This window comes from Schistocerca cancellata, chromosome 2 (genome assembly GCF_023864275.1).
Source record: "Schistocerca cancellata isolate TAMUIC-IGC-003103 chromosome 2, iqSchCanc2.1, whole genome shotgun sequence".
Classification (NCBI taxonomy): domain Eukaryota; kingdom Metazoa; phylum Arthropoda; class Insecta; order Orthoptera; family Acrididae; genus Schistocerca; species Schistocerca cancellata.
In genome coordinates, this window is record NC_064627.1 from 991,541,402 (window position 1) to 991,568,237 (window position 26,836).

The 26,836-nt window shown below is 39.8% G+C and overlaps 2 protein-coding genes across 4 annotated transcripts in view; one reads left to right on the forward strand and one right to left on the reverse strand.

Moving 5' to 3' along the window:
- The window catches only part of LOC126162967 (coiled-coil domain-containing protein 39), a 485,180-nt gene that overhangs the window by 379,479 nt on the left and 78,865 nt on the right, over positions 1-26,836 (reverse strand). For 2 of the 3 annotated variants that reach the window (XR_007535141.1, XM_049919811.1), the window contains exons 1-2: positions 4,421-4,652; positions 4,176-4,295 (exon numbers count right to left, since the gene is read on the reverse strand). The exons of the other annotated variant lie outside the window; for it this stretch is intronic. Coding sequence is in view for 1 of the 2 variants with exons in the window: in XM_049919811.1 (XP_049775768.1) it covers positions 4,176-4,295; positions 4,421-4,519 (219 nt within the window). In the remaining variant the exon portion in view is untranslated. Of the gene's footprint in view, positions 1-4,175; positions 4,296-4,420; positions 4,653-26,836 lie in introns of those variants that run through there. 3 annotated transcript variants of the gene reach the window in all.
- LOC126162968 (isocitrate dehydrogenase [NADP] cytoplasmic) lies at positions 5,530-7,203 on the forward strand. The gene has a single exon (XM_049919813.1). The coding sequence runs from the start codon at positions 5,666-5,668 to the stop codon at positions 6,899-6,901; it is 1,236 nt and encodes a 411-aa protein (XP_049775770.1). The 5' UTR covers positions 5,530-5,665; the 3' UTR covers positions 6,902-7,203.

The following is a 26,836-nucleotide window of genomic DNA, read 5'->3' on the forward strand; positions in this document are numbered from 1 at the left end:
ATCTAATTCCCCCAGCATCACCTGATTTAATTCAACTACGTTCCATTATCCTTGTTTTGCTTTTTGTTAATGTTCAACTTATATCTGCCTTTCATGACACTGTCCATTCCGTTCAACTGCTCTTCCAAGTTCTTTTTTGTCTGTGACATGATTACAATGTCATGGTGAACCTAATATTTCTTCTCCCTGGACTTTAATTCCTACTCCAAATTTTTGTTTTGTGTCCTTTACTGCTTGGTCAAGATACAGACAGAATAACTTCAGGGACAGGCTACAACATGCCTCACTCTCTTCTCAACCACTGCTTCCCCTTCATGCCCCTCAACTCTTGTAACTGCCATCTGCTTTCTGTACAAATTGTACATAGCTTTTCACTCCCTGTATTTTAGCCCTGCCACATTTAGAATTTGAAAGAGAGTATTTCAGTCAAGGTTGTTAAAACCTTTCTCTAAATCTATAAATGCTAAAATGTAGTTTTGCCTTTCCTTAACCTATCTTCTATGAGAAATCATAGGATCAGTATTGCCTTGCGTGTTCATACATTTCTATGGAATCCAAACTTTTAATATTCATACAGGTAAATCTCTTTACTCCAAAGGTGTCTAATTTTCCTGCAGGTGGCATCTATCTTACCCCTAGTCATATACACTTTCTACATCCTTACATTTTGAGCACTAGCCATTTCTGCTTAGACATTTCGCACTTTCTGTTGATCTCATTTTTTAGATGTTTGTATTCCCTTTCACATGCTTCTTTCACTGCATTTTTTTATACTTTCTCCCTCCATCAATCAAATTCTTGATCCTCTGCTACCTTGACTATTTCATCTCTCAAAGCTATCCATTCTTCTTCTACTATATTCCTTTCCACTGTTCTTGTCTCTAAAACCTCTCTACAACCTCTGATTCTTTCAGTTTATCCAGGTGATATCTCCTTAAATTCCTACCGTTTTGCTGTTTCTTCAGCTTTAACCTACAGTTCATAAGCAATAAATTGGGGTTAGAGTTTACATTTGTCCCTGGAAATGTCTTGCTATATAAAACCCGGTTCCAATATCTCTGTCATACCATTATATAATGAAACTGAAACCTTCTGATGTCTCCAGGTCTCTTCCACACGAACAACCTTGTCTCATCTATCTGAATAATTTCTTCTATCTCATCATACATTTCTTCAATCGCTTTCTCATCTGTGAAGCTAGTTGGCATATCAACTTGTACGAGGTGCATTCAAGTTCTAAGGCCTCCAATTTTTTTTCTCCGGACTGGAAAGAGATAGAAACATGTGCATTGTTTTAAAATGAGGCCGCGTTCATTGTCAATATGTCCCAGAGATGGCAGCACCGTACGGCAGATGGAATTTTACCGCCAGCGGCAAGAATGAGAACTGTTTTAAATACTTAAAAGGCGACGTTTTCCTTACTTGAACAACGTGCAATCATTTGTTTTCTGAATTTGCATGGTGTGAAACCAATTGAAATTCATCGACAGTTGAAGGAGACATGTGGTGATGGAGTTATGGATGTGTCGAAACTGCGTTCGTGGGTGCGACATTTTAATGAAGGCAGAACATCGTGTGACAACAAACCGAAACAACATCGGGCTCGCACAAGCCGGTCTGACGACATGATCCAGAAAGTGGAGAGAATTGTTTTGGGGGATCGCCGAATGACTGTTGAACAGATCGCCTCCAGAGTTGGCATTTCTGTGGGTTCTGTGCACACAATCCTGCATGACGACCTGAAAATGCGAAAAGTGTCATCCAGGTGGGTGCCACGAATGCTGACGGACGACCACATGGCTGCCTGTGTGGCATGTTGCCAAGCAATGTTGACACGCAATGACAGCATGAATGGGACTTTCTTTTAGTCGGTTGTGACAATGGATGAGATGTGGATGCCATTTTTCAATCCAGAAACAAAATGCCAGTCAGCTCAATGGAAGCACACAGATTCACCTCCACCAAAAAAATTTCGGGTAACTGCCAGTGCTGAAAAAATGATGGTGTCCATGTTCTGGGACAGCGAGGGTGTAATCCTTACCCATTGCGTTCCAAAGGGCACTACGGTAACAGGTGCATCCTACGAAAATGTTTTGAAGAACAAATTCCTTCCTGCACTGCAACAAAAACGTCCGGGAAGGGCTGCGCGTGTGCTGTTTCACAAAGACAACACACCCTCACATCAAGCTAACGTTACGCAACAGTTTCTTCGTGATAACAACTTTGAAGTGATTCCTCATGCTCCCTACTCACCTGACCTGGCTCCTAGTGACTTTTGGCTTTTTCCAACAATGAAAGACACTCTCCGTGGCCACACATTCACCAGCCGTGCTGCTATTGTCTCAGCGATTTTCCAGTGGTCAAAACAAACTCCTAAAGAAGCCTTCGCCGCTGCCATGGAATCATGGCGTCAGTGTTGTGAAAAATGTGTACGTCTGCAGGGCGATTGCATTGAGAAGTAACGCCAGTTTCCGATTTCGGGTGAGTAGTTAATTAGAAAAAAAATCGGAGGCCTTAGAACTTGAATGCACCTCGTACTACTGTGGTGGGTGTGGAATTAGTGTCTATCTTGGCTACAATAATGCATTCACTATGCTGTTCATAGTAGCTTAGCCATATTCCTATTTTTTATTCATTATTAAGCCTACTTGATTTATATTTTTATAACCCTGTATTCTCCTGACCAGAAGTCCTGTTCCACCTGCCACAGAACTTCACTAATTCCCACTACATCTAACTTTGACGTATCCATCTCTCTTTTTAAATTTTCTAACCTACCTGCTCTATTAAGGGATCTGACATTCCACACTCCAATCCGTGGAATGACAGTTTTGTCTCTCCAGGTAACGACATCCTCCCCACATGGAGATCTGAATGGGGGACTTTTGTACCTCTGGAATAATTTTCCCAAGAGGATGCCATCATCATTTAACCATACAGCAGACTGCATGCCCTCAGGAAAAATGATGGCTGTGATTTCCCCTCGCTTTCAGTTGTTCACAGTATCAACACAGCAAGGCCGTTTTGGTCGATGTTACAAGGCTAGATCAGTCAACCATAGAGACTGTTGCCCTTGCGACCACTGGAAAGGCTACTGCCCCTCTTCAAGAACCACACATTTGTCTAGCCTCTCAACAGATAGCCCCTCCATTGTGACTGCACCTATGGTAGGACCTACAGCTACCTGTATCATGAGGCATGCAAGCCCACCCACCAATGGCAAGGTCCATGGTTCATGAGCCAAGACAGTTTTCCCCAACTGAATTTACAAGCAGATATGTAGGGCACGCTTAATTTTTTTCATCTACAATATTTTTTAAATTTTATTTTAAAGTATGTGAATTCAAATCAACAAATTCCACTACATTACAAAGTAATTTTTAATTTCAAGAAGATATATTAGCTTATCCAGAACTGGGAAGAAAAGGATGAAACTGACGAGAGGGTCAATGTTACCACCAGAGGGTCAGAATCACTCCGGTTGATGGTTCGTTCTGTTGTTACTAAAAGCTTTTGAAGATCTCAGGAATAAATGCATTGTTTCTTCTTATAATATTTAGCACTAGAATAAGAATCAAATTATTTTCTGATAAATGTCTGTATAATATTTATTGTAATATGAAATCAGTGATTTGCAATTAGATTTATACAAAGTTATGACAGTTAATGTCTTTGGGAAAATGGAAAGGCAAATTTTACATTGCTTGTGTGGAAAACAGGTTCTCAAACTGACCCTCATAGTCTGAAGTTGACTGAATAACCAATGTATTTGGTCAGTATGGAAGCCCAAAAGGGCCACTGATTTATTGTACTGTTTGGGGCTTCTAAACTAAACAATAGGTTTTCAGTTTTTTAATCATTAGCATATAATGCATTCATATTAAACAGTGTGACACATATATCTACTGCTAATTCTACATTAAGTTATAATAATTTCAGGCTGTATCTTTTGCAATTGATGTAGTGTTATCCAAAACTAACACTAAAACATAATTTAAACTAAGTACTTGCAATTTCATGAAATTAAGGCATCAGATATCAATGTCCTTATTATACAAATAGTTTCCTTTACCCCATTAACAGCTTTAAATCTTGGGAAGGAATATGAACGACAATACTGTCACTGAGTTCCGTGTATATGAATGTGTGGCAGTACTCTCTACATATGGGCCTACCTGATTCTGATTATAAGCGTCATTTAGTGTTTGGACCTGTTTCTTCAAAGAGTTTATTTTGTCGTTCAGTTCATCAGAGCAGGCTGAAAGCTTAGCTTTTTCCTTTAGCTTCTTTTCAACCTGTAAAAATATGATATATCACTAACATTCATTTCTGAAATGTAGGCCACTGTTAAAATAAACTGTGATGAGCAGCCGACTGTGCCAGTTCTACGAAGACTTAGTTATTAATTTGAAATGCTGACCTCCTCTTCGAGAGCTTTATTCTCTTCATTTGCTCCTGGTACTCTAAATCCTTCAGCCCATCCAATCTGTGCTAAAATGTCATCAATATGTTTCACCATGGTTTAACGCAAATACATATACCCAGCTTCTGCTTGCGCACAGTTTCATATGGGCGCCATGGCAACGATAAACAATACCATTGTATCTACCAAATAAATTATCTTTGAAAAGTTGAAAACAATTACTGCTATAGCAGTAACACATTCCTTGAATTTCATATCGCTGAACTTAGAGCTGCTTCCTCCTTTTTTTAAAAAAAAAAAAAGAAAAGAAAAGGCTACCAACAATCCGACGCTTTACTACAATGCTAAATAAAATATCTACTGGCAATTGGAGCCAATAGTAGCAACTTTACTACCATAAAAGTGGTAAAAACGATAAAAAAAAATGTGATAAACGTCGGAAGAATATGGTTGACTGAGCTACAGGTGTTAATGTGAGTTTCGATCGTGTAACAAGTACCGAATATTTCTTGTATTTTTTACATTATTTCAGCTGTTATTGTAACAAATATCCAATAAGATATACAAATGCAACGCTTTGAATTTTATATACCAACATTATTCTTGCGTACCACGTCTTTTCTAATCAGTTTTTGCTTCAAGTCATCGGATATTCACCCTTCGTTTCAATTGCCCACGAAAGAGTAGGTTGGTGGCGGATAAAACCGCTCATCAGCTAGAAGTTTCACACAAATTTTAACATATATAAAAAAATAAACCTTTTTTAAAGCCCACTTTGGTGGTCAATTTTTGTGATTCCTTAAATGTTTTTACTTTATGTTACAATTAAATTTTAGTAGCCAATGATAATGTTGCCGGATAACTTTAATGCTGAATTTCAACCTATGACTGGGATCTATTTATACATCGTTCGTTGAAGAAGAGCTTAGGAACCACAGTGTCTTCCCTTTTCAGGAATGCAGTAATGTGTATTAAAATTTAATTTTTCAGTTTATATCGTGCTAGTATAAAGGTTACAGTATTACCAAATAGTTTATTAAGCAGCTTACATTTATTTTTATGTCTGTCGTACAGTGGGTACAAGGTACAAGATATGTGATGCTATAGTCTTTGGTTCACGTCATGTACTGACGTATTGGGCACCTTGTCTGCTGAGTAGCAGAAAGCGAAGTTGTAGTCAGTTTGTGGGCTGTGTGAAGTGTTGTGTAGAGTTTAATTGTGAGTGTTCCAGTAACAGTGACAATGGGTAAGATACCAGCCGGGCCAGTAGTTGACATCCTGGGCGATGAAATGACGAGGATCATTTGGGACCTTATAAAAGACAAACTCATTCTCCCTTTCCTAGATATTGAACTGCATACGTACGATCTTGGTATTGAAAATCGTGACAAGACGAACGACCAAGTGACAGTTGACTGTGCTAATGCAATTAAAAAATATAATGTAGGTATTAAGTGTGCAACCATCACACCGGATGAAAAGCGGGTAGAAGAATTCAAGCTAAAGAAAATGTGGAAATCCCCTAATGGAACAATTCGAAATATTCTGGGTGGTACTGTTTTCCGTGAGGCCATAATTTGCAAGAACATTCCGCGCCTTGTTACCGGCTGGGAGAAACCAATAATTATTGGGCGTCATGCCCATGCAGATCAGTACAAAGCAACAGACTTTGTCGTCCCCGGTCCAGGAAAGCTCGAACTGAAGTGGGTTCCGAGCTCTGGAGAAGGTGACAATACAATAACCCATGTTGTGCATGATTTTAAAGGCGCCGGCGTTGCGTTAGGTATGTTTAACACCGACGAATCAATTATAGCTTTCGCTCATTCCTCTTTCAAGTATGCGCTGGATCGTGGATACCCTCTGTATTTAAGTACAAAGAATACTATACTGAAGAAGTATGATGGACGGTTCAAAGATATCTTCCAGGAAATATATGACAAGGAATACAAATCAAAATTTGAAGCCAAAGGTATTTGGTACGAACATAGACTTATTGATGATATGGTTGCATATGCAATGAAATCAGAAGGTGGCTTTGTTTGGGCTTGCAAGAACTATGATGGTGATGTGCAGTCAGATTCTGTAGCACAGGGCTATGGTTCCCTGGGACTAATGACATCAGTGCTCATTTGCCCTGACGGAAAAACGGTTGAAGCTGAGGCAGCCCATGGTACAGTAACAAGACATTTCCGTTTCTATCAACAAGGCAAAGAAACTTCTACCAACCCAATTGCATCAATATTTGCATGGACCCGTGGTCTCATTCATCGTGCCAAACTAGATAACAATGAGGCCTTGAAGAACTTTGCTCAAACCCTTGAAGAGGTTTGTATAGAAACAATTGAATCAGGATTCATGACAAAGGATCTGGCTATATGTATAAAAGGTATGGCGAATGTCAAGAGATCTGATTATTTGGACACATTTGAATTCATGGACAAGCTGGCGGAAAATCTGAAGAAGAAAGTTGCATTATGACTCTATAATAAACTGTAAATTCGCATTTTATATCAGTGCATTGGTTATAAGTCCATCATATGTATGTTGATGTTTTTATCCCAACAGCATTTATTTAAATGGGGTTATCTCAGGTGCTTGAGTTGCTGCATTTTTTATGTCCTGTATTTTGTTTATGTACTATTGTTTATTTTGTATTCTAAGTGGACATGGCATTGGTTCTAAGCTTGTCAGCTTTTTTAAAAAGTCATTGTGTGTGTTTAAAGACTGATTTAGAGATGAATAAATATTACAGTACATTCTTGTATTGTATATCCTTTGCAGATGATGTTTTTGGGTTCATATGTAAATGATATGGCTGTGTGTAACTTCCTGTGAAATGTGGTTTATTCTTGTCAGTTCATATGATATTCAGATAATTTTAATTCGTTGTACAGGGTTTACTATGAAATTTTAACAAGAGTAAGTCCAGAGTTTTACATTGTTACATACATTAGGCTCTTCTGATATAGGCTGCACAATACTCAGTCTACAAAAATGGGTATCCAAAACACACACACTTAAATAATTGCATTGTTCAAACTGTGGAACTGCCATCCATATATTCTTCAAAAGAGTAGCAAAACTTTTTCCTGAAAGCAAATAGCAGCCTTTTCAGTGAACCAGGCACCCTCCACAGTGAATATATTCCAGCCTTTCAGTTTATTAGTCATTAATAATTGTAAATTGTGATGTGCATTAGACGGGCTAACAGTGATGCAGGATAGTTAAGTAAAGAGCTTGTGATAGTACTTTGCTTTCAACTGCACCATAAATAGACTATCACTAAAATATATTAATATGAATATATATTTGTGTATGTCTAGTAATTTTTCACAGGACTGGACAGGATGTTGAAAATTTTACAGCAAAAGTCTGAATAGGCTTCCCACTGCCATTGCACTAGAGAAAACAAATGCTATAACATAGAGGGGGTTAAAGAAAAGACATTAATAGTCTTAATACTCATAAAATTGTATGTAAATCAGAGTTAAACAATTTGATTGCTGCACGCATAGTGATGGCTGTTTAACCACTAGGCTGGGTGCATAATGTTAGGCGTGAGGCTTTGCTGCAGCCTTGTGGCAGCCAACGTGTTACGGCACTGGTGGCTTTGGAGATTTAGTAATTGATACAGCCACTTTATGGAATATATAGTATTTGACATGGTAGGGGGAGGGGGGATTTTAATAAAGTTGCACTGTTGATTGTGTATATTAACATTACCATTTTGTGAGGAAACTTCATGCTGTCAGTATCTGTACAGTAATGTGTTAAAAGTGTGTGTAACAGTTTGGGTCCATTGTTTTGAGAAATTGTGAATCAGGATGTCAGTTGGCATAACATTGCTTTCCTATGGCACAGTGATTTGTTGAGTATGTGTGTAAACACCTTGTGACATTGCAGTATTTCCAGAACATGCTGAGTTGTACAGAATGATAGTATTATTTCCAGTACATGCTGAGTTGTATGGAATGATAGTAGTATTTCCAGTAGTTGTAGAATGACATGCCATGAAGTAAAACAAGATTTAATGGCTACAAGGACATTAAGTTAAAAAAAAAGGTTAGTATACTGCTTAGGATAAAACTTGATTGGCCTATGTGTAAAGTATAGTCTGATGTAGCTATTGCAATCGAGTATTTTTCGTTGAAGTGGTTGTTACGGTTTGTAACGGGCCAAGTACCCCCCCCCCCCCCCTTTCTGCCTCTTTCTTTACTCTTCCAAAGCTTTAATTTGCTATGGTACTTCTTGACCTTTTTTGCTGTAACATCATGTCTTCAGGATGCCAGTGTCTGTCAAAGACAACACATTGTGTTAATGGAAAACTACATTTTAACACATTACCAGCTCATAAAGCATGATATTCCAAGTATTGTTTCCAACACAGAAACAGGAAACAGTCACCCGTTGGTAAAGACAACTGGTCTTGATAAGCTATTTGGAAAATGCTGAGCTCCATTTCTGACTGAAATAGGTAATAAAAAATAAATTAAAGTTTGAAAGCACAAGTGGATCATCACGGAATATATACAGTGCATGATCATGTATATCTAGTCGGAGGTGACGTGATCACTAGATGTTAATAGAGCACCAGTACATTGAAAGCTGTGCAAGAATTGCTGGTAAGTGAATTCCTCTCTGATCAAAGAAGACAATACATATAACTGTACTAGTACATAGAAGTGCACTAATATTTAAAAGCTGAACACCTACTGACTTATAACCAAGAATAAATATACGTTCAGTCAGTGGTCAATGACTGTTGATGATTCGGGAAGCATTTTCCACTTAAGATAACAGGTTGTTGTTATAGCCTAGAAAAATATGAAGTATTACTTTCAAAGCAGTAACATTATTGAGATGGCATTATTAAGTCTGAAACTTAGATATTTAAAAAAAAATGTAATCCATATTTTTACTTGCCAAAGCATAGTGGTTGAACCTGTTGGGGTGGATGTGGCAGTTTTCTTTAGAACTATATTATGTGTAAATTTTTAATTTTCTTACATCACTAATACAATGCCAGTGTCCTTACTAGGTTCATGTAAAATGTGTGTTCTTTGTCAGTTAAATCTCCACTACTTACCTGGTCTGTGGTACAGCCAGAGGTGTAGCATAAGTTGGAAGGTGACAGTTTGGTTGTGAATTGGCAAAGCTAATGAATGTGAAAGCAGAAAATGTGGTTCTGGTAACAAAGAAAGCAGTAGTGAAGCCTAATGTTTTCACTTGTGCCATATTGAAAAATGCAGAGGGTTAGGGGGCAATACATAACTTTAGCCACTAAATATTGTGACATTCCAATAATCGTGTTACAGCTGAAATAATCTAAACAAGCGTAAGCATGAGAGTTTACAGGCTGCGTCATCCAAAGATTTTGTGTCTGTGTATAGACAGCAAGCTAAAGTGGCGCTATCACATTCAAGATCTATGAAAAAATGTTAAGCGCAGCAAGGTTTTCTTTAAGAATCTTACCTGACAGTAGGTAAATGAACACAACATAAATAGCCAAATTATACTATTTTCATCCGCTTGTAGTCTATGGTATAATATTCTGTTGAGGTCAACCACTAGCTAAAAAAAGTGTTGTGGGTACAGAAGTGAGCTGTAAGAATTGTGCAGGAAGCGCATTCTAGGTACTCGTTTAAAGAACTTCAAAGCTTAACAACTGCTCAGTTTTTTGTCCCTGATGTGCTTGCTACTAAAAATAGCAACCTACTGAAAATCAATAGTTCATAACAATTAGAACATATGGAGAAATTGAATATTTACTATTCTCTAAAAAGAAGATCCTAGTCCAGAAGGAATTCCATACCGTGGTACCTTAATTTTTAATGCCCTCCCATCATAAATGAAAGATCTTGTTGGGAGACTGCCCAAGTGTAAAGAAAAACAAAGGCACTTCCTTCTAGAGGGACTTTTTGGTAGTATAGATGACATTCTTAGCCACACTGCATATCACATCCTTAGTATGCTTAAACCTGTGGTTTTTTTTCCTACATAGTTGATTTGTCAGCTGTTGTTTATGTACAGTGTAATCAAATTTATACTTATATTCTGAACTGTTATATGTTCAGTGTACTTACAATCTGTAAAAATTGACTTCTCCTATATCCACTGATCTGTTCACATATGGATCTATGGAACTCAAAATAAATAATTCACATGAATAAGAACTTCTCATAGAACTCATAGAAGTGTCAAATTATATGCTAATCTTAAGTAGTCATAGTAACAGTTCATTACTCAGTTTTGATTAATGATCTGCTGAGTTTGTTGTAGCAGTTCAGTTTCTAACTAATGTACATAACATTCTTCTCTGATAATTATTATTGCTCCCATAGACTATATATCAATTAGAGGTTTCTTATCCTGTTTTGCATTTAGTGATATTAATTCTTCTTTGTTAATGTTTTCATGTCTCGGCAACCACTTGTTCAGTTTTTACAGCAACTTTTCATAATATACAGATTCTCCTAAGATTTCTTTGATTTGTCATGTAATTAATGTTTTTGATTCAAATATTTGTTGTACATGCCTTTCACTGTTTCAGGCTCTTTTACTGTCTTTCTGAATTAACAAATATTACTACAAATGCACATGTCAAAACATACATGATTTCTGTGCATTATTGCATTTTCTTCATTAGTATGACAATAACTGTTGTGATTTATGTATGATGCCATCAGTATTTGCCTCTCAAGGACTGACAGAGATCATAACATTCCCTTTGTGACAGAGTAATGTGGTGCTTGTTAGATTTCCACCCCAAATCAGACATCTATGTTTATTGAAAAGACTCTGAATGGCAAAATGATTGCTTTAAAAGGACCAAAGGGTGTACATTCCCTATTGTCATTAAACCTGAAGCTGGACACCATGCCTCCTGATGTTAGAAAAGGGGTTAAATCCCATATAAAACTTCCCTTGACTTACATTTCTGTAACTGTGCTTTCATTGTATTTGATAATTGAGTTGTACATTCAGTTATTTAACTGAGGATATTTTCCACAAGCATTTTGTACTGGACCTATCATTCTCCCCCACCCCACTGTTACTCACAGAATTTTGCTGCAAGCATTTCCTGCATCATAAAAATTAAACGTCAACATCTGTACATTAAGAATCTTGCCAGTGTACTTGTACTTATCCTAATGGTTACTTTCTAATACTTGAATTCATTAGATGCTCTCCAATATATGCAGAAAGTTTTATTGGCAGAATACGGAGGAAGTGTCTACAAAAGAGATTGCTTACAAATCACCTATGCGACCCATCCTAGTATATTGCTCAAGTGTGTGGGACCCGTACCAGATAGCACTAATAGGGGATGTTGAACATATACAGAGAAAGGCAGCATGAATTGTCAGATTCGCTTAATTCATGGGAGAGCATCCATCACACAGATACTGGAGGAAACTATCCCGAGAAAGTCTATTAACAAAGTTCCATGAGCTGGCTTTAAATGATTACTGTAGGGATATACTATAACCCCCTACATATTGCTCAAACAGGGATTATGAGGATAAGATTAGAGTAACTACTGCTCACACAGAAGCATTCAGTCAATCATTTTTCCCACACTCCATATGTGAATGGAACAGGAAGAAATCCTGATAACTGGTACAACGGGACGTACCCTCTGCCATGCACCTCAAGGTGCTTTGCAGAGTAGATATGTAGATGTATAAAATTTAAAGAGGTAATATTATCATGATGGGTATGTTATGGGCTGGCGTTTCCTTACTTTCAGGCTTTATATTTTATGAAAATTTCAGGACTGGATACTTGCTTAAGAATTTTACAGGCACGGTATAAGTAACAGCAATATGCGAAAGACAATGCTGAACAATAATATTATTGAATGAATTAGTTTTTCTTTCAAGGTGAATGCAGAAAAAATGAGAAGTACATGACAGAGGAAAGACATTTATTACAATGAATTAGATACTGCCCTTATAAGCACTTAGGGAAAGAGACATCAAAAGAGGATTTTGAACTGATAAGAAGAAATTGCATAAAAAGAAAGTTAAATAGGCTTCAAGTAAAGAACTGTACATCTTACTCAAGGATTTGAATTCCCATTTTCTTTATAATCAACATACCATCCATAATTAACCAAAAACATACAGCCATAAGAACATTAGAGGTAGGTACTGTATTGTGGAGAGAGTGAGCTCCTGTCACTACGCCAACTAGAGTAGTTAAGACTGCCATAGGGCTGGAGTGTCATTGGACCTTTTTCTGTCCAGAAGCATCATAATTAAGCGTATTAGGGCAGTATGGCATATATGAGTGTTTCATTACAGTAAAACTTGAGTGCATGATGCACGAGACACCTGACATCTGATGTAATGCAGGAACTTGGTTGTTGATGTGTGAATGGCATAGTATGATTAATTAAATTTGACCATAAACAGTTACCCTGAGACAATGACATACTGATAGCAGCAGTTGCCATTTACTGTCCTGGAGTGCAACAGCAGTTTGGGGCAGGGGGAAGGATTGCGTAGGGAGATTGTTCAACAAACTGCTTCCTAGCTGAATGCAGCACAGCAGCAATTGATGAGCTTCTCTAGTGTCCAGAGACCCAGCTAGCCATTGGAGTGCAGAAAGCAGTGCCCTACATGTGGCCATATGAACAGCACATTGCTACTAAAAGCTTGAAAAAGTTGGCTACACCGATGATTTGCAGTACATGTTGATACATGCTAACTATAGAGTGTGGGTATTTCAAAACTACTGCACCAATGTACCCCCTTTTGCAACAGGGCATTTTACTGGCAGACAGTGGAGGTATTCCCATATGGCAGTGTTTTCATAAGATTGGCATGATGCATCTCATTAGCAAACAAAAAAGAATTTATTGTCTGATCATGGGCATCTGTTTGTTCACCTACGGTACTGCACTGGTGACCTGTACCATCTGTAGGACAATACACTAGTGTATCATTTATGAATTGCTAGAATGGGTTTGTACTGTGTGCTGCAGAGAATTAGGTGTGCATAATTTGGACACAGGACCTGATCCTCAGAGTTTTGGTAGCAGTTGAATGTCATGGATCAGGATGGCTTCCAAATACTTTTGGCATTTTTTGGATTCCATGTTCCACATGATATTGCCGTCACCAAGTGTAAACAAATGCTACACACGTCTAGGCAGGTGCGTAATTCATTTGGTCATGAGTGGTACTAAAAGCATTACCCAGCATATAGGAAAGAAACAAATAGGCAGAACAACACATGCTGCATTTGCATTTAAAAGAATTGTGTGCCATACTGAATGTGATGTGTTTGAAGCTTTGTTCTCAGAACTGTGTCAGAATAGTTATGAGAAGTAATCTTATACTCGTACATGATTAAAGGGTGAAAGATTTTATGTAGAACCAGTGAAGCTGTGTGAAGGTATGGGATTCAAACCCACAACTTTTCATCTTACTCTGTCTTCTATGGTTTTCCCATACGTATCAAGTGGTGGTGAAATGATCCACAGTTTAATATAGGGTGTCATAAAACATAAACTAAAATCATACCCAGTAAAGATTGAACATGCTGTGAAGCTATTTTTATTGTGTGTGTGTACTTCTTTTTGGTAGAACAGGAATAAAGTGCAATAACTGGAAACAGATCTGTTTCCTGTGCCTTGTTCATGTGATTGTACAACCCACTACTTTGTGTTTATTTTTAATTCCAACAAATTAATGTGCCACATACTTTAGTACTTCATCATTATTTTTTAAGCTTTAGGTTGCTATTTGTCTGTTATCTTAATGACTAACAGAAATGGGCTCAAAATAGAAACTTCATCCAATACACAGAATACCACACGGAGGGGAGCAATGCATGGGGAATTATTGTCATCTCACTCATAAAGTGCTTCAACTATACTTGTTTCTTTAGTGGGTACTGGTATGAAAGTAGCAGTGACATACAAAAGTAAGACATTCAAAGAGTCACAGCTTGTATCCATAATGGGCCCAACATCTGCTAATGACTTTTCAACAAACAAACAAACTGATAGTACATGGCAGACCATCATAGGTGTCACAGTGACAAGTGCAGCATTGTTATTATTAGCTATGCAACATTTAAAGTGTTCGAACCCAAAGCATTCACTACCATCGCTTCGCTGACTTCATCTTTCCAGAATCTCGCAGGTCTACCATGCTTTCTTCTTTGATGTGGAGTCCATTGCCGTACACGTTTTGGCCATCTTGTGTCTGGCATATGCTGTAAGTGACAATACCAAAGTAGGTGCTTCCTTTCTATGTTGTCTAGGATTGTGCTTTCAACATTCACAATCTCACAGATCCTATCATTTCTAATATGATCAAGCCTGGAATATCCACAAATCTGTCTAGACAGCCAGCAGGCCATCTTTCAGCCTCTGAGTTAGTTCCCACAACTCTGCACCATATGTTGTGATACTTTCAATAATTGTGTGGTAGATGGTATGTTTTGTTCTGCGTGTTATGTTTTTGTTCTAGATAATACCATTTAGTTGTTTTATGACTCGCTTGCCCTGGCCAATTTTATTGTTTATATCATCCATACTTCTACCATTGGATGACAGTGTCACTCCCAGGCACTTAAAATTATGACACCCTTTAACAGTATTAGTACTGAGTTGTAAATCATTAACAGCATTTTCTCCCACTTTTAGATATTCTGTTTTAGATACGTTTATGACATGACCCCATTTTTCATATTATTCTTTTAATTGGCGGAATGTGTAATTTGCATCTTCCTCATCTCCAGCTACTAATGCTTGGTCGTCAGCAAAAAATGAAGTGAACAATGGTTCATTGTCTATGGGGATACCCATTCCTCCACATTTCCTGTCCCAGGATTTTAGTGCCTCCCCATGGTAGATCTTAGAGTGTAGGCTTGAGTGTGCATCCCTAGCGTAGTCCCTTTGTCACTTCAGACTCTTGAGATAGTTGATTTCTCACTTTTACCATTGCCGTGCAACCTTGATTGAGGAGAGTGACAGCTTTCACATAGCTCGGTGACACGCCATTATCAATTAGATTTGTCCATAGCTTGTTCTGTGGAACTGTGTCATAAGCTTTCTGGAGGTCTACAAAGATGAGGTGGTTCGTAAGGCCCCTTGCTGCCCTTTCCTCCACTAGGTTTTTGAGGGTAAATACTCCATCAGTACAGGAGCGACCAGATCTGAATTCATTTTGTTCTTTAGATTCAGTTATTTCTTCTTCTATCCTCTTTTTTAGGTTACGGCCATAGACTCTCACCACGGATGGCATCACAATAGTTTGCACAATTTCTCCTGTTGCCCTTCTTAAATATTGATGTAATTGTTGCCTTTTTCCACCCCTTTAGGGCTTTGTCACCTCTAAGGCATTTGTTAATGTATACGAGCAGGGAAGGGGGAGGAGGTTGTTATATATGCCTTGTGACGACAGTGTGCAGGAGGTTGAGTGGTCAGGACTTGAGAGTGGGCCATCCAGGGTTGCCGTTAAATGACAAAACAGGAAATTAGGTACAATAAGGAGGATATATTTCAATGTATGGTGTACAAGGGGCGCACCTAGGGTTGGAAGTTAGCAGGTTTAGACCAGTCTAGGAGGTTGAACAATTAATTGGAATGGGCAACGGAAGGGGAAGCGGTTCATATTAACTTACGTTGGTGGCCAGTCGTGAAAAGCAGAGCCAGAGGCTCTACCTTCCGAAAAGACATCCATTCTGCTCGAGGTCTGGATTACAAGAGGGGGAGGGGGAGGGAGAGGGAGGGAGGGAGAGAGAGAGGGAGGGGGGAGAGGTAGGTAGGTAGGTAGGTAACTGTGTTCCTCACCACAGAACACTCCAGTGTCCACACATGTGACCTGTATCCCATGCACGCTATTGGCTAAAACCAATGGAGTGAATTCACTAGCAGTTTCAGCAGAGGTTTCAGGGTGTCTCTTGTCAGCAGCTTTAACTGTACAGAACTGCCTCAGTTTTGAAAGACAGACAGCCTGTGTCACGTAGGCACAGAGTAAGTTACTCTGGGAGAGAACTTGTGAAGATTTGACTGGGTCTTTGAAATAAACTTTTTAAACCAATTCTCTAAAATACTCCTTGACTAGTTGCCACAAAGTACAAATTTGTCAAAAATCACTACCAATATCTCGGAGTTTTGACTGTGCTGCTTTAAGGAGTTCTAACAATATTATGAAAGGGATGGAGTAGCTACTACCCTTTTCATAATATTGTTAATTTCCATCTTCGATTTTCCATAGTTCAGTGTTCGAAAATATAATATCCAAAAATAAATCTACTCACCAAGCGGTGGTAGGAGGATCTCTGGAGCTTTCAGAGTCAGTGGTGTTTTCTGTCAGAAAGGAAAGAGAGGTGTAGGAAAAGGGCTGGTGAGGTCTAGGAAATGGGAAGAGCTATTGAAAAGTTGTCCAGAACCCTGGGTTCGGGGTGGCTCAACTACCTTCAGTCTTTCCATCTCATTCCTCTGACTTGAGGTTCTGGGTGGCTTTTCCATAACTCAAACCATTTTCTAAACCTCACCAGTTATTTTCCTCCATCCTTCTTCCTTTCCCTTCCAGCCTCTCCACCAGCAGGAGGAGCCATCGGCTCTGAGAGTTTACACTCTTTTATGTGTTTTCTCCTACCATGGTGTAGCATGTAGATTTTTTTTTTATCTGTACATATAAATTTCATTTTCTATTGCTGATGTATTTCTTTAGTTTTTTAATTAATGTAAAGGTACATAAAATAGTCAATCAGTTGCGTAAATGTTTGAACTTTTTGGTTTATGTTTCCTGAGCCTACTTTTATTTTCATTGCCTAAATAAAACACAAGCACTCTGTGTATAATCATACACCCATCCCTCCTTTTTCTTAAAAAAATTATTTAGCTTTTGTAATTGTATTACAGGTGGGTGTCCTTTTAGGAGAGACCCCCCTTTTTTTTATTTTTTTATTTTTTTTTTAATGACCTTGTTCAACTTGAACTATTAGACATGCCTTAGTGATCATTGTATACTTCATAAGCCACAATTTCTCTCTTACTAATGAAATCTTATATTTCCCACTGTTTTGTAACACCACATCTCAAAATCTTTGACTCTTTTTCTTTTTCTGCTTTCCCATAGTCTATGATTCACTTCTGTATAATGATGTATTCCACCAAACATACATTCTCAGAAACTTTTTCCTTGAGTTAATGTTTATGTATAATGCTAGTAGACCTCTTTTTAGCAAGGAAAGCTTGCTTTCCATGCAATGAAGGCTTTCCCATCCAGATGGCTTAGTTATTTTGACGAGTCCTCCAGGTTGTATGGCAGTGGTCCAAGAAACTTTTGGTTCCTGACATTTTGTACAGAGTTGTACTGGACGTATTTGTAGGTGCCATGAGCACCTCTGCAGATGTCCATCACAGCTCTGGACAAAATTTCAGGAACCAAAAAGTTTCTTGTATCACACCCATACAACCCATAAGAATTGCCAGTAACAAAGCCCTCTTTGCCTGTGGTGGTCTGCTTCTTATCTCCTCTTCACTTAGTGCATCATGCATTGCTTTCATGGCACCATAAGTCCTACACTTCAACTATCCAGTTTTTCTGTTAAGTTTATCGGTAATCTCATCTGTTTTGATCTCTTTATTTTTATCTTTCTTTATTTTACTGTCAACTCATACTATGTGCTCATTAGACTGCTCATTCCATTGAATAGGTTTTGCATTTCTTTCTCACTTCCACTAGGGATATCAATGTCATCAGTAAATTGTACCATTCGCATAGGACCTATTATTTCATTCTCTCCTCCTGCCCCCTGCCCCCCCCCCCCCCCTACCTCCATGTTCAGGCCTCATGAATCTTTTTACTGGTAAGAAATGTAGTGACCTTGCATCTTTTAAGGATCTGGGTGTCTACAGGGGCACTGAAAATTAAAAACTACATATTATTAATTTATGAGTGAGTGATCTGCATTGGTTTAAACTTCATTTTGAGCAACGTGAATGCCATTTGTTTGTGAACAAGATATGGAAGTACCATTGTCTTTAAGTACCATTTTGAAAATAATAATACTCCCTTATATGATTAAAAATTTTCAGCCTGAACCAGTCATTGGAACAATCAGTAATTATCTTTGCTGAGAGAGAATTAGAGGAATGAAAAGGAATGTGAAGATAGTTTTGCTAGGTGTTCTGTTTCAGTCAAGGCAAAAGTTATAAATCAAACACTCTAAGTGCGGGCACAATTAAATGTGATGTGACAAGTTAAACAAACATAAAAAATCTACTGAAATTGTAAAAAGATGACTACATGATTACTTGTTTCTAGTAAGTAAAATATTCTGACAGCTGTGTGATAAATTATTTTGTTGAAGCATATATTAAGGTATCTTACTGTTACACTCAAAGTACACAGTTGGGGAAAAAGTTACTGCAAGCTCTTTGTCCACTGTTATTAATCGTAAGTCCTGAAAGTCATATCTAGGATGCATAAGGACTCTCAAAACTGGTTCTTCAAATTCTGTATGTATGTTTTTGTGATATATCGAGCCTTTCCTTCAGTCTGTGTGACTGCAGCATTTAAAGATTCATGTTACGGTACCGGTACCTTAAATCTGAACAGGCCAGTAACAATATGCAATGCATTCCTATGCATAATTTTGTACCATGTGTCCCCTGTTAGTCTAGCATGATATGAATTTCACACACCACCAATATAGATTACAAACTTCGAAGAAGGTGGTATTAGGACTCCTAAGGTAGTCTAATATATGATGTTGATAGTTTAAATAACTTGCTACCAGGCAGAGAAATTTGTACACCAGTCACCATCAGTAAGAAAGGAAATGGTGACCTATATGATCAAGTTTGACATGAAGAAGTGATTGAAATATGTATGGAATAACCATTAGTCTTATCATACAAAATCACATTTTTGAGCATGGAATGTTGTTGAACTGAGGAAATGGTAAAAATGATCACTCGCTTAAAGCAAGGTATCTTTGTTGAAACCTGTGTATGGCACAAATTTTCATTAATCAGAGTGTAATTGTCTTGATGCATGTGTAATGTTTTCAGATTGCTTTCTTCAGTTTGAATAATATATTTGCAAAAGGATTTTATGTGGCATAGAGATGAAACATATGCCTTGTATGTGGAGCTGTTTAACCAAATCAATAAATGATGTTCTGTGAACTTAAGATACTTAAAAAAGTAATCATTCTTACGGAGCATCAAAAACAACAGAATATTTTGATGAATGTTAAGTCACCTGTAAAGAATTGTGGAAACCTTTGATGTAGGTATAAGGATCTGGAAATTATTACTTCAGTTGTGAAAGGCTTAAAGATTTTTCTAGCTTTCAAAATCCATAGGCCTTACTGGCATTTTGCTCTATGTAAGTCAGTGTATAAAGTGTCAAGCACATTTCCAGTCTACCAGTGGCCAGACGAATGCTGGTAGCCATTTGGAAACTACATTGAGGCTGACTAGTAGCATCAACTCGTAACACTTCGGCTTGAATGAATGGAGGCAGCAGTTGCCTCAAATGTGTGACAATCTTAACACTCCTAGAAAAAGACAGAACATGGAATAGGGTTTAATTATTTACTTTTCTAAACAATTATTTTCCATTGTTACATGAATGCAACTAATAAGTCAGTTGTGACATGCTGTTTGTGTTTTGACTAATGTGTATGCTTTACTGTGTCAGTCAAATAATGATTAAAAAATCAAAGTGTGTAGCAACTTTTAGTGCTTAATGTAGTCAAATAAATGTAAGTGGGACTACATATTGTTGAACACTCAGCATTAAGTTCCCAAGTGACTTCAAACTGGCCCAAATCATGAAGTCTACCGGAGTCTGATATTCATTTAACTTTCCAAGACCACATTATATTACCAGACAGTTTTCTGAGCAAATATCGAATTTTGCGATATGGAGTTTCATGCTGACAACAATGCCGGACATTCCATAAGTGGCACCTCACAGTACAATAACGGTACAATTTGTACAGGAGCTTTTTATTAATTATTTATTGCAAGTTCCATTGACCCCAATAGCAAAGAGTTGCTTTGCTAGGATATGGAATGTCAGTATTATCACAATATTTACAATACAGTAGAGCACAATGTGGTTCACTCATGATAAAATAATAGCAACTAATGCTACATCATAATACATGAACAGAAATAATTTTTATACACACATTGAATGTCATTCATATTAAAAATAGTCTACATTTATGCTAGCATTAAATAACTCACTCAACTACACAAAAATGCTTGCTCATTTGCACTAAAAAATATCATTAATTGAACAGAATGAATTTTGTGTCAGGTACCCCTTCAATTTGATCTTGAATTTAGGTGTTTCAAGCAAGACTTTTCATGTTTCTAGGTAGAGCATAGTAAACTTTGTAGCCTGAATAGTTTCCTTCTTTCTATAAAAGGGTAAAGCTTGACTGGTTACCATGTAAGTCCTCTTTTGAACTTTTATTGTTGCTATGATATTCACTATTGGCTTTGAAGAGAATGTGTTAATGAAACAGGCAAGAGAGAAGATATACTGAGATGTCCTTGCAAAAACATTGTTTCTGAACAGATTCCTGCACAAGTGCTCGGATACACACCGCTTATGATCCGTATAGTTCTCTTCTGAACAGTTAATTTTTTTTCCAGTGCATGGCAATATCCAAAGTAATCAACTCTGACGGCCATCCTTATGTGTAGCTGATGCAATTACGTGTAAAGCAAAAGGAGCAAAATGCTGTTTCTTTTTCTCCCCCTCCCCCCCCCTCCCCCCCCCATTCTAATCTGACGTATGGTTAGACCATTTTAATTTGCTGTCTAGGTACACATTCAAAAAACTTTAGAGTTCGCTTGCTGTATATGTTGTCCTTACACTTTATATCCTCTTCTTTCTGTGCACATGGAATTGTACATAACGAGTTTTATTGACATTGAATAAGAGTCCACTCCAGTTAAACCATTTGAAAATATCATCAAAATCACTGTTAGCAGAGATTTCAAGGTTTCCCTGGCGTTTCATCCATTACGAAAGATGTATTATCAGTCAAGAGAGTGAACTAGCTCACTAAAGTGCAGAGAAATCTAACTTTAACTTAAATATTCGAATCAATTTTGTTAATCTAGGAGCAGGCATTTCATGATAGCGTAATGTTTTTGTGTTTGCAGTAGGGGAAGTGTGGTATCCAACCATTCCACGAAAACCTGTTGGGTAGTTGTTCACAGAACAATGGCTTCCTCTTGGTGCTTAGGATCTGATAATATTATTTGAATGTGATCAAGAAACATCACAGTTTATTTCTTCATAACAATGTTCCAGAAAATGCTAATTTTAATGTTTTCAGCTAGGTGCAATAACCTGTCATGGAAAAAAAGAACACGCCTTGGTTGATTGGACGATTTTCAACGAGTTACAAGCTTCTGCTTCTGCTTTTGACAAAAGTGAATTTAAAAGCTTATATTTTTAGCAATGTACTCTCCTGGCCAATATCGTAGAAGAGTATTTACACTCCTGGAAATTGAAATAAGAACACCGTGAATTCATTGTCCCAGGAAGGGGAAACTTTATTGACACATTCCTGAGGTCAGATACATCACATGATCACACTGACAGAACCACAGGCACATAGACACAGGCAACAGAGCATGCACAATGTCGGCACAAGTACAGTGTATATCCACCTTTCGCAGCAATGCAGGCTACTATTCTCCCATGGAGACGATCGTAGAGATGCTGGATGTAGTCCTGTGGAACGGCTTGCCATGCCATTTCCACCTGGCGCCTCAGTTGGACCAGCGTTCGTGCTGGACGTGCAGACCGCGTGAGACGACGCTTCATCCAGTCCCAAACATGCTCAATGGGGGACAGATCCGGAGATCTTGCTGGCCAGGGTAGTTGACTTACACCTTCTAGAGCACGTTGGGTGGCACGGGATACATGCGGACGTGCATTGTCCTGTTGGAACAGCAAGTTCCCTTGCCGGTCTAGGAATGGTAGAACGATGGGTTCGATGACGGTTTGGATGTACTGTGCACTATTCAGTGTCCCCTCGGCGATCACCAGTGGTGTACGGCCAGTGTAGGAGATCGCTCCCCACACCATGATGCCGGGTGTTGGCCCTGTGTGCCTCGGTCGTATGCAGTCCTGATTGTGGCGCTCACCTGCACGGCGCCAAACACGCATACGACCATCATTGGCACCAAGGCAGAAGCGACTCTCATCGCTGAAGACGACACGTCTCCATTCGTCCCTCCATTCACGCCTGTCGCGACACCACTGGAGGCGGGCTGCACGATGTTGGGGCGTGAGCGGAAGACGGCCTAACGGTGTGCGGGACCGTAGCCCAGCTTCATGGAGACGGTTGCGAATGGTCCTCGCCGATACCCCAGGAGCAACAGTGTCCCTAATTTGCTGGGAAGTGGCGGTGCGGTCCCCTACGGCACTGCGTAGGATCCTACGGTCTTGGCGTGCATCCGTGCGTCGCTGCGGTCCGGTCCCAGGTCGACGGGCACGTGCACCTTCCGCCGCCCACTGGCGACAACATCGATGTACTGTGGAGACCTCACGCCCCACGTGTTGAGCAATTCGGCGGTACGTCCACCCGGCCTCCCGCATGCCCACTATACGCCCTCGCTCAAAGTCCGTCAACTGCACATACGGTTCACGTCCACGCTGTCGCGGCATTGTACCAGTGTTAAAGACTGCGATGGAGCTCCGTATGCCACGGCAAACTGGCTGACACTGTCGGCGGCGGTGCACAAATGCTGTGCAGCTAGCGCCATTCGACGGCCAACACCGCGGTTCCTGGTGTGTCCGCTGTGCCGTGCGTGTGATCATTGCTTGTACAGCCCTCTCGCAGTGTCCGGAGCAAGTATGGTGGGTCTGACACACCGGTGTCAATGTGTTCTTTTTTCCATTTCCAAGAGTGTATTTCTAAGCAAAAGCCTAGTGCTGCACATCTTGCTGTCCTACAAGAGCTTTCCCAACATCTTATCAAAAAAGAACTATTTTCATACTAAACGTCTACATGCACATTAAAAGTACTTTTGTCATAAGAGAGTCATAGCAATAATAGGCGTGGGTTGGGCTAATTTTGTGAGGTCATCGGTCTCATCAGATTAGGGAAGGATGCGGAAGGAAGTCAGCTGTGCCCTTTCAAAGGAACCATTTGCCTGAAGCGATTTAGGGAAATCACAGAAAACCTAAATCAGGATGGCTGGACGTGGGATTGAACCATCGTTGTCCTGAATGCGAGTCCAGTGTGCAAACCACTGTGCCACCTCGCTCGGTATTAGGTGTGTACAATAACTGTTGTAATAAAGTAAAAGTAACAGCGTGGATTTAGAGAAAAACGTGCAAAAACTCAGTAGGAGAAATGGATGCTGCTATTCTATGTGTATGCTCAATATCTCGTGTTATTTCTATTTAGCATGAGTTCCACACATTTTATCCCTATTCTAGAAAGAGTAGCATGAGTATTTTGTATGCAGGTTGCTTGGTAGATTGAATTCATTTCCGCAGTTCTGTTTCATACCAATTAACCAAAATCTAACAACTGATTCACTTTTGACTGAGCCTGCTTGATCATTCCATTTTGTAAGTCCATAGACTATTACATCCAGATAACTGTTTGAATCAAGTGATTCCAATGTGACTCCTTGGTATTTATAGGATATTACTTATTTGCGTTTTATGAAGTGTAGAGTTTTAAATTTCTGATCATTAAAGGCAAGTTACCAATCTTTGCACCACTTTGAAACCTTATCGACATCTGAATCGATATTTGTGCAGTTTTTCATTATAGAAAACTGCATCATTTGCAAAAAGCCTGGGGTTACAATTAATAATGACAGCAAGATCATTAATATACAAAACAAACAGAAAAAGACCCACTACACTGCCCTGCAAACACCTGAAGTTACCTCTACTTCTGTCGATGACTCTCCATGAATGCTACGTCCTCCCTACCAAGATACCCTCAATCCAGTCACAAATTACACTATGTGATCAAAAGTATCTGGACACCCCCAAAACATACGTTTTTCATATTAGGTACATTGTGCTGCCACCTACCGCCAGGTAATCCATACAGCGACTTCAGTAGTCATTTGGCATTGTGTGAGAGCAGAAAGGGGCACTCTGCAGAACTCGCGGACTTCGAACGTGGTCAGGTGATTAGTGTCACTTGCCATACGTCTGTAAGCGTGATTTCAACACTCGTAAACGTCCCTAGGTCCACTGCTTGCGATGTGATAGTGAAGTGGAAACATGAAGGGACACGTACAGCACAAAAGCATACAGGCCGACCTCGTCTGTTCCCTGACAGAGGTCGCAGACAGTTAAAGAGGTTTGTAATGTGTAATAGGCAGACATCTATCCAGACCATCACACTGGAATTTCAAACTGCATCAGGATATACTACAAGTACTATGAATGTTAGACGTGAGGTGAGAAAACTTGCATATTATGGTCTAGCGGCTGCCCATAAACCACACATCATTCCAGTAAATGCCAAATGACGCCTCGCTTGAATTAAGGAGCAAAAACATTGGATGATTGAACAGTTGAAAAACGTTGTGTGGAGTGACGAATCATGATACACAAAGTGATGATCCGATGGCAGGGTGTGGGTATGGCGAATGCCCGGTGAATGTCACCTGCCACTGAATGTATCAGGATGACCAAATCAAGCGGAAAGACACCAAATGTAGTGGATGGGTGCCAGGAGGTGCCGCATTAAAACTCTTCCTTGATTTATTGTTTGGAGTTACAGCGCCCCGTTCAACTCAGTCAGTGTCACAGGGTCCTGCAATGCTGAGGCCACCGCCCCAGCGACCCAGTGCAATGTGCTGTGTGTCGGCCTTGTACGCCAGCAGAGTGGAGCGTCGGAAGGATGCCAGGTATTGGCTCAGTGGTCTGTGTCCCTGCCGACTCAGTGCTGCTCGGTATGAGCCGCGGGTGGCCAGCTGCGTCCTTCTCGCCGGTGTGGCTGAGATTGTGGTGACGAACAAGTGCCTGTGATCTAGTGTCCGAATCTGTGGCCCTTGCCTCGGGAAGTCTCCGGCATGTGTCGGGAGCCGAGAGCACTGCTCGCGGTAGTGAGCCAAAGAGTGGCCCGCCACTGGCTGGCTGCGAACCCCGTGTCGGCCTCAGAGGGTCGAACCAATGACCCACCATGGACTGGGATGCTGGCGCCCCATCTGTTGCTGCATGTAGCCCAGTGGTGTGATATGCCCCACCGTCCAGGAGAGCTGCCACACTTGAATGAATCGTTAGAAAAGGCACATATTTATATGTGGCTGTGCGCCTCTTTCCTGCTAATGCGCTGCTCAGAGTCACATACTCACAACACCTTGGTTGCGCCAGTGGGCCCCTTCTGCCTGTAACTTGCGACATGCAAACTGCTGCATTTATTCTTTTCAGCAGTTCGATGGCCCTATGTCCTCCGTTCTACTTTGCAACTGCTGGTATGCATAACTCACTGCAATCTGGCCCACACCTGGCTGTAACTTGTGCTCAGAACATCGCACAAAACTAACTTTCCCTATGCTAAACGGTACCGCTACATTATTCCCCTCTTTGGAAAGACCCGGTTCCAGGTCGACCTTTAAGTAACCCTTGACTTGTTCGGGTCGGCACCTATGGCATATTTCCTTACTACTAGAAAACTTAATGTGGTCTAGTTCCCTCTTAAAACCATGACGTGAAACAAAACGTAAAAATTCCTTACTGGATGACCACTGCTCGATCAACCCCTTACCTACTCATCTCACACCCTCGGTATCCAATCTACTGGGACTTGGACTACCCTTGGTTCGCTCTTGGAATTAGCTCTCTGCCCGATCAGAAAGAAAACAACACACAACATAGTTAAGACTGCTATGAAACTTGGCACAGAGGTTCTCAAAATGATCGTTATTTGCTGATGCCTTTCCCTATACTGAGCGACATATTGCACAAGCTGTTTGGCTGATACGCGTCCCTCCTACTCTAAAATGAACTGGTTCATGGATCTCAACAGATCTGGCCTCAGAATTTGATTTAACAAAGTCAGATTCTGCCTTGGCAAAACTCTAAAGTGGTTTCTGGCCAGTACAGCTGTGGCTGCGTAACATTCAATTATGTGACTCCTGAAATTGACGCTGGCAGGTGGAAGGTTGGTCCTATTATGCTACACTTAGTTCCATTGATTAAAATTCTGCTACCCTCGAGCTCTATACGTTTCGCTTCTGAAAATAATCCCATCTCAGAACAACTTGCTACTACTATCAAATTCTCATAGGTGGAGGAGATCCAATGCATCCCAACCTGTTGCAAGCTCAATTTTGCTTCCACGACGTCCCTTGGACAGTCCATTCCTTCCCCCCCCCCCCCCCCTGGCCAAAAATAACTGCACCGTGCATGTGTCCCATATTTGTAG